The 8,210-nt window shown below is 38.3% G+C and overlaps 1 protein-coding gene across 1 annotated transcript; it reads right to left on the bottom strand.

Annotated features, from left to right (window-relative positions):
* Positions 1-279: 279 nt before the first annotated feature.
* Positions 280-7,772, bottom strand: ndufa10 (NADH:ubiquinone oxidoreductase subunit A10). Its single transcript, XM_034128935.1, has 10 exons — positions 7,608-7,772; positions 6,228-6,396; positions 5,502-5,717; positions 4,526-4,612; positions 4,208-4,329; positions 3,759-3,838; positions 3,615-3,669; positions 3,445-3,530; positions 3,058-3,166; positions 280-483 (listed from the first exon to the last, which is right to left on the bottom strand). The coding sequence occupies exons 1-10, from the start codon at positions 7,680-7,682 to the stop codon at positions 415-417; spliced, it is 1,068 nt and encodes a 355-aa protein (XP_033984826.1). The 5' UTR covers positions 7,683-7,772; the 3' UTR covers positions 280-414.
* Positions 7,773-8,210: the final 438 nt, after the last annotated feature.

Genomic DNA, 8,210 nt, shown 5'->3' with positions numbered 1-8,210 from the left:
ACATGTTAATTATGATAACCTAGGAGAGTAGATTTAAAGGACGCTTGTGTTTCTTCTCTTTTGTCCTTGTTGTGCAGTCTGTAAAGCCCCGTAAGACACATGTTTAATTTGTGATATTTGGGTAAACATTTGATTGATTAAATTTGATTTTAGAGAAAGTGACTGTTCAAGCTGTTTGCCAGTTGTAATCAGTGTGACCCACCCTTGTTGTTGGATGGTCCCATGTTCCTAGATGTTTCTTTAATTCTGGCATGCAGAGTCGTAACAAAACAAGACGTGTTGTAGATTCAAAATGTATTATTTTAATACATACATATTATTATTATAACAGGATAGAACTATATCAATAATAGACACGTGGGCTGGAGGTCACTCAGCGAGCGGATCAGCGGATGACATTCACAGGCCTCAGACTCACTTCAGCCAGATGAGTTTGTCCCCCACATCTGCGTTATAACCAGCGACATACTTCTTCCCAGGGAGCTATGAAAACAAAACAAATAGGAAAGAACAGTTCAACTTAAAAGTAACAAAAAAGGCTATTCTTATCTTAAGTTTCGTTGCCTTGCTCCGCTCCGGGGGTGGTGATGAAAAGCTGGTTGGAGGGGCCCCCAGTGAATGTTTGCCTAGGGCCCCCACAGACTCTAGAATCGCCACTGTATGTGGAGATTATCCTGCTGAACAAAACATGTACCTATCCTAAACATTTGTTTGCCACAGTTCTCCAATATTCCTCAATTCAACATAAATATCCCATTGTTTTTGTCAAGGGAATCACATACAAATACCTCAATCACTTTCTCTCAATGAATGCAGAAGTATTTTTGTACTTCGAATCAACTTATTTTAATTGAAATAGCCAAAAAGCATCTCATCAAAAATAACTGGGTCACTTGCAGAGTTTAAATTGATATTTTCAACACATTTCATATGTTATTTATCAGTTAAATCATGCAGGTAAAGACCAAAATCCACCATTTACCTGTCACCATTTGCAAAGGGGATACTTTTAGGGTCTTATTAAATGTTTTTTTATAAAGTTAATGTAAGCTGTAATAGATACTAAAAACAAAACTCAATCACTTTTTCGCAGTGCCAGTATAATTTTAAATTTTAAATAATTTGTTTTAATTTAAATAGATAAAGAGCATGTAATCAGGATAATTGGGTCCCTTGCAGAGTTAAATATTATACTTTCAACACTATTAAATAAATGCAAGTTTGTTATTCTAACAGCAGAAAGACTCACTTTTGATAGCTTATTAATTAGTTAAATGATGCGAGTAAAAAAAGGGAATACCTTAGATTTCTTTCATCTACAAGTCATATTTTTCATAAATGCAATGAAAGCTGTACTAGAATAGTGTTGCAAATGTCCTTCCATGACTTTACTCTGTCAGCTGGAGTGCGCTGGGGGAGATTACGTGCCAGTTCTCATTCTCTCACTCCTGAGATCCAGGCTCACAACTAAATGTCAGGTCACAGCCTCCTGAAGAATTATGCAGCCTGATTTTTTTTGCCGCAATGGGAGACAAAAAAGTCTCCTGTCAATAAACACAAAAGGTCAGACCCAAATGTTTCCCTGCAAGACTGATGATACCGAAAGCCTTGTAGAATATTCCATATCTGGCATTTGCCTTTCTTGTAAGTACGAGTTGTTTAATATTTCAGCGAAAGGAAATGAGTTCCATTACACTGACAGGACTGCCCAGGCTTAAAGATAAAGGGTAGAAGTATTCAATATAAAAAGGATGATGGGGGCAAAGGCAGGGTTCCTCTGTGTTTTATTTTGTAAGTTTTAATGAATGGATCAACACAATTATGGAACCTATCCTCAGATAATTACAAAACTTGAAACTAAAAGGGCAACTAACTCTCCAGCAGCACAGCTAATTAATGTGACCAGCCGACAGCAACGAGTGAGTCATTAGGGACGTCCGTTTTAATTAATCTGTATTGACTTTTACAAATATTTCATATTCTTTGTTTACTGTGAACTATAGGCAGGCTAATAGTGTAGCAGATATTAGTTTATCGAAGACACACAACATCTGTATTGTAGTACGCAGCAAATATGTAACAAGACAGTGTGTTATGCAGGAATGAGTCCTAAAACCCGGAAATGAGTCAGCAATTTACCACTTCTGGTTCAGATGCCTGAAATTAGGTCTCTGGTAAACAGATGCTGAGAGGACTCACACGTTTTGTTCTCTGTCATAAAATAGAACAAAAATAAAATACGTAAATATCCCCACTTTTTAATAACCGAAGCATCGGTGTCATAACATAACATTACATTACATTACATGTCACTTGTTAGACGCTTTTATCCAAAGCGACTTACATACTCACTACTGTGGGCAATCCCCACAGGAGCAATTTGGGGTGAAGTGTCTTGCCCAGGGACACAACGACATGCTGACTGCATTGGGGTTTGAACCTGTGATCCGAACACCAAAGCACAACCCACTGCACCACACGCCTCCCATAAAAACTGCATTTGCTATCAAGTGACAAAGACTACTAAATGTCGTCACGTCGTATACATTAGCCACATTTAGCTTAGCAGGCACCGTCATCTAGTTCTTTATAGCGTAACTTTAGCTTTTCACTTCTGGCATGTATGCTTCGACTATGATAAAAGTGGTGGTTATTATGTGGAGATTAAGTACCTATCAAAAACGTGTGATTGCCACAAACCTTATTTTCTCCAATATTCCACAATCCAATATAAATATCCCATTGCTTTTTGTCAAGTTAGCCCTTGTAATGCTAACTTCTGCAAAAACATGTCGTCGCTGCACCACTTTATAGCAGTACTGACATACTAAAAGGTGTTTTATGCTTTATAGTGCATTTCCGAGTCTTCAGAACTGGACACTAAATTGGCTAGACGACACAAGACCACGTTCAGAAAATATCTTTGCTTGGAGAAATATCAGCATAAAGAAACCGCAAACACACTTTATACCAAAACATTAAGTAGTCAAAAAACAGGGTACCTTTATGGGGTCATATAAGAAAAGTCGAATGGAAGTGAGAGATTTCTCTACATACCGATTTATAGGCGTAGAACTTTTCGTCGTAGTCGTGGGCCCCGATGGTGATCTCAGGCAGGAACAGGGGGATGTGGGTCAGCCCCGCCACAGCATGTTTATCTTGCACTCTGTAAAACACAGAAACAGACAGCAAAGAAAAATCAGCTCATAGCAAACGTTGATGTATGCTGATCTATGGGTGGAGGACAGCATATAAAAAGGCAATCAGGGATGAATCTGCATTTTGAGTCCTCGCCGTGATTCGTTTCAGGTACTTTACATATTTATCCATAATGAGTATGACAAGCTGAGGCTGAGATTGTGAATCCGACTTCACCTGTTGGAGGTCTTCCTCTGCGTAATTTGCATTTAAATGTGGAATTGATGTCGTTAATCAAGAACTCACAGCATCCTCATGTGGTGGTAGGTGACGTTGTCCTGCTCCACCCACAGCCCTTTCTCACACTTCAGATACTCGACGTCTTCTGCCACCTGCGGACAGCACACAATAAATAAACGATATCCAGAAATAGTAAATAGATTTAAGGAATTTAAAATACACCATCGCAGTCTTACCCTTTCAAAATCTAGGGCTTGGTTTGCATCGTAAGCAAGCATTTCGGATGTTTCCCTAAAAAAAAAAAGAACACAAGAGGATATAAATTATTCTCATGAAATTCGACACCGATTAGATATTCCTTCAACGGGTTTACTACTCACATGATTTTGGGCAGAAACGTCTTCTTGTAGGCATCTTCAATGCTCTTCAGATATGACAGGGGCACGTTGTGAAGATAGGACTGAGAGAAAAAGAGAATTACAAATATATGTTATAACACAAGCTAGATTAAAACACTCCAGTTTACACTGTGTTTTGTGTATCAACTTTTAAATTGTTATGAGTGTATCTGATAATCTGAAGTGTTAATTATTCAGAAAATAATCCTATATCATGTCTTCCTGAAAGCTAATAGGCCTTGAAATGTACCAGTATGTTATAGATGATGACACTCTGAAAGTACTTGTGGGAAATAATGTTGTATCAGTTACCTTTATTCTATAAATTATATGTTTTGTCTTAACTGTATCTCCCTTTGTTGTGTATGTCACTATATCAGTTTTTTTTTTACATTCAGTATCCTGTGTTGTCAGGGTCTGCGTCTCACTACCTTGTCGCTCTGTTTCAGTTTCTTCTCCACCTCCTCAGCCGGCACGTCGATGTAGATGGAGATGTGAGGAGGCAGGAACTCACACACGCTGATGTGTTTGATCTCATTGTAGTGCTGAACACCTGCAGGACAAACACACATTTAAGACGTTTGTATTGTATGGAGAACAATTCGTTTTTTGCAAATGCACATCGTAATCAAATTTTAAAAATCTACAAATATTGTCAATAGTTTTTTTTAAGTTGAGGCAATTTCAGAGAGAGGCTAAATCAGGAGCATTTGCCTGACTCTCTGTTGTTAGTGACAGTAGATACTTACACTCCTTCCTGATGTATCCCTGTTGAAACATGGCGTCCAGGAACACAAAGTCACTGAAGGGAGAGCGCTCCAGGATCACTCCCTGGCCTTAAACACAGAAAATAAGCATGCATGAGAATGATTAGTAAACTATAAATACTGTCATACCCATTTATAAATAAGATTACTTAAAACAAACTACTGTATCAGTGTTGTTTTGACCACATGTTCATTCTAGAGGCAATAGTTGATGAATAAAACATGTGTTGCATCTCTACCATCAGCATTACTCTCTAAACTGTTTTAAAACTTTTAAACTATACCTGCCATATTGTAAATACCTTTATCTATACCCCTAACCTTTATTCCACATATTTATAAAAATTAGGGTTGTCAAGTTAACGCGTTAATAACGCAATTTTTTTTTAATGCCACTAATTATTTTAACGTGCGATTAAAGCATGTGTATTTGTCCTCGGCCCGCCCCGTAGTTTCAGAGCCCAAAGGCTTGACGTTGTTGTTAGTTGGATGGTGGGAGATTCTAGCGAGAGATATTGATACAAAAAAAGGAGTTTTAAACAGCAAGCCAAGCACACAGCTGATGCTGACAGCCCCGCTTAACATTGTGGAGGACGAGGAGCTGCGTTAGATAATTCGGATCGCATCCAACGTGTCGACTGCACATCACAGCGCATTATTTTGACCCACAGTCTCATGCTTTGACTAAAGATGAAGACAGAGGCTGTCTGTTTGAGCAACTGGCTCAGTGGAGAGAGAGAGAGAGAGAGAGAGAGAGAGAGAGAGAGAGAGAGAGAGAGAGAGAGGAGAGAGAGAGAGAGAGAGAGAGCGAGAGAGAGAGAGAGAGAGAGAGAGAGATAGAGAGAGAGAGAGAGAGAGAGAGCGAGAGATATGTGTTGAGAATATTCAGGAGAATATTTGTCATTGTTAATGATAATAAACAAACATTGCATATTAGGAAACTAAATGTCAGTGATACCTGTGGTGAGCATGTGTTCGACGGCATCTGCGTACTGCAGCAGCCTCATGGTGTACATCCAGATCTGCAGCCTGTAGCTGTTCCCGTCCGCAGCTTTGGGATCCGTGTAGAACTTCTCCAGGCTGCACATCCCGTTGTAGTCCACAGAAAGAGGCTCCTTCTCCTTGGTCATCTTGTCCATGTAGTGGTTGTCCGGCTCCGGCATGTATAGCATCCCTGTAGATACAGAAATACACATTATTGTTTTCAACGCAAATACTGTCCATGCCATCTTTACGTAAAAGTATCCAAGTTATTTGCTATGTTATTATAGTTTCCCTATAATATTTCTCTATCTGTGTTTTTTTTTTTTTTTTTAAATTGTATGACACCAAGTCAAACTCCTCATGCGTGTCAACCTACCTGGAAATAAACCCGTTTCTGATTCTGAAGTTATTATACTACTAAAAAATGCCGAGTAATCCTTTTAAAGCAGTTATGTATATAGGAAAGCCTATAAATAAATAAATAAATAAATAAATTGGCTGACTGATAGCATCAATATCAGATTATCAAAGATATATCAAATTCCTGGTAGGCAAGCATCATCACAGTAAGTTTTCAGCAAATGTAGCCCCCTGATTGAGAAAAGGTTTAGCCTGTAAATGCCTTCTCGGTCTCCTGTATGACTGTAACCCTAGAGGGAATCACTGATCTAAAAGTTGATCCTAACAGTGAGATAAATACCCAGTGTGTCAGCCAGCTTGGAGGCCAGAGCTCCTTTCCCTGAGGCCAGGTTTCCATCCAAGGTGATGATTCTGCTGGCGGACGTTAACCGTGGCATCGTCTTCTCGCCCATACAGTAGGTCAGCCAGCCGTACATTAGGCTCCTCGCTGAGCTCGTGTGAACACCAGCCTGGATGACGGAAGAAAAAAAAACATTGTAGTTGATCATTTGCAGTTAACACTGACCAGATCCAGATTATTTCACAGAGATTCCCTGCAACAAATGTTGCCTGGGTCCAAAAAAACAACCAAGGATGTTTCCTAATTTACACTACTTTGCACAATTAAGTAAATTAATTTGTGAAAATGTAAACTTACATTTGTTTGAGAATATGAAATATAATTTCAACTGGTATATTACAGGATTAAAAACGAGATATAACCCAAGGAGTGTCATACATTTAGGTCAAAGGCCCCAAACAACCATCAGGACTTTTTTTACCAAAATACACAGTACAATCCTAAAGATATGAAGTTTGATATGATATAAAACAGAGAGGAGAAGTCCTCATTTGAGAGGCTGAAAGCAGTATTTTCGGCCATATACGAACAATTCATCAAATATATTAATATATTTCCTCTGCTCAGTTGACTAATCGTTGAAGCTCTATTAAAGACCAATCACCAGTGTTGAGGTGATCAGGCTAATGAGAACTTTAGCTGGTCAAATATTAGGTTAAAACGACATTTGGCCTCATCAACCATGGGTAGCTTCTTTTTTTAAATGTATTTTAGCAGGAAGTCTCATTGAGATCAATTCACAAGAGAGAACAAACAGCTGTAAAATCACAACACATTATGCAACATGACATACAAGAAATACACAAGAACAGCTGTAACATCTGGGTAACCACATGCCTCCAACAGCTCATTCTTTATGTTGCTCTACATTCATAAATAGATTTGAATGTTTATAATTTTAGATATTATAGAACAAGTGTATAGCAGGAAAAGGCAGTTGTCCTTAATTTGAATCTTTATGATTTATTGCACACATGTCGCTTTGGATAAAGCCTCAGCTAAATGTAATGTAATGGATCTGTCAAAACCCCAGAATGCTACAGAGTTAGCTGGCAGTAGCCTAACCAAACAGCAGATTGAACACCATGAAAGCATCAATAAAAGATAATTTAACAAGTACTCATATGCAGTCCCCTTAACAGCTTATTGTCTTTGCTCTGAACTCCAAACAAAATCATTTCAATAACAAACCAGCAGAAAGCCTGTTGCCGAGCGACTGTTATGCTAGCAGCTAGTTAGCATCCTAGCCTAGTTAGCTTGCCCTTGTGAACTTGACAGGGGAATAAGGAGAAATCAAAGTTTCTGTGTTTCTGCCCTCACCTTCTGTGAGATGTGTGCAGCTCTAAGAGCAGCTGCTCCCGATGGGACGATCTGTCGGATCACCCTCAGGGCCATGATGAATAAACTGTCCTCCAAAGACCCTCCGACCTGACCCGAAACACAGCTACCGGGCGACTGAATAACACGTCAGAGGGAGAGTGGGGTCTTTACATGGGGGTGTCTCATGTATTTTACGTATGAGTATGTCTAAATGTTGCCTGAATCATTTCTTTTTTTGAAGGAAGTGTATATAATCGAAAATATAATTAAAATGCATAGCGGATGGAAGTAAATAAATCGATGTCAAACATTTGTAAATTAACAAATTAAGCAGCACTTATTTTCAGTTTGTACACATATTGCCTGAATAAATATATTTATGTTATCTATTTTTAAACTTAATTACAACAATATTGCACCACTTAAAAAAATTAGTAAAGATAAGAAGGCAATCAGAGCCAAGTGTATTTGATAAATATGTTACTTAAAATGTTACCTTTTTGTTTTTATCACTATTCACTTTATATTTCTTTCTTTCTGACTTTTTATTATTTTACAGTTTTACACTTTACACTGTACCTATGTACCCCTTATTTCAATGTT

Source organism: Trematomus bernacchii, unplaced genomic scaffold, assembly GCF_902827165.1.
Source record: "Trematomus bernacchii unplaced genomic scaffold, fTreBer1.1, whole genome shotgun sequence".
Taxonomy (NCBI): Eukaryota; Metazoa; Chordata; class Actinopteri; order Perciformes; family Nototheniidae; genus Trematomus; species Trematomus bernacchii.
Note: the sequence above shows the minus strand (reverse complement) of the source record. Positions and strands in the feature narration are given on the sequence as shown.

Coding starts and splice junctions, on each gene's coding strand:
- ndufa10 (XM_034128935.1), bottom strand. CDS start 7,682: ATGGCCCTGAGGGTGATCCGACAGATCGTCCCATCGGGAGCAGCTGCT. Junction 3,531..3,614: donor AAGCCCTAGATTTTGAAAGG/GTAAGACTGCGA, acceptor TGCTGTCCGCAG/GTGGCAGAAGACGTCGAGTA. Junction 484..3,057: donor AGTTCTACGCCTATAAATCG/GTATGTAGAGAA, acceptor TTGTTTTCATAG/CTCCCTGGGAAGAAGTATGT.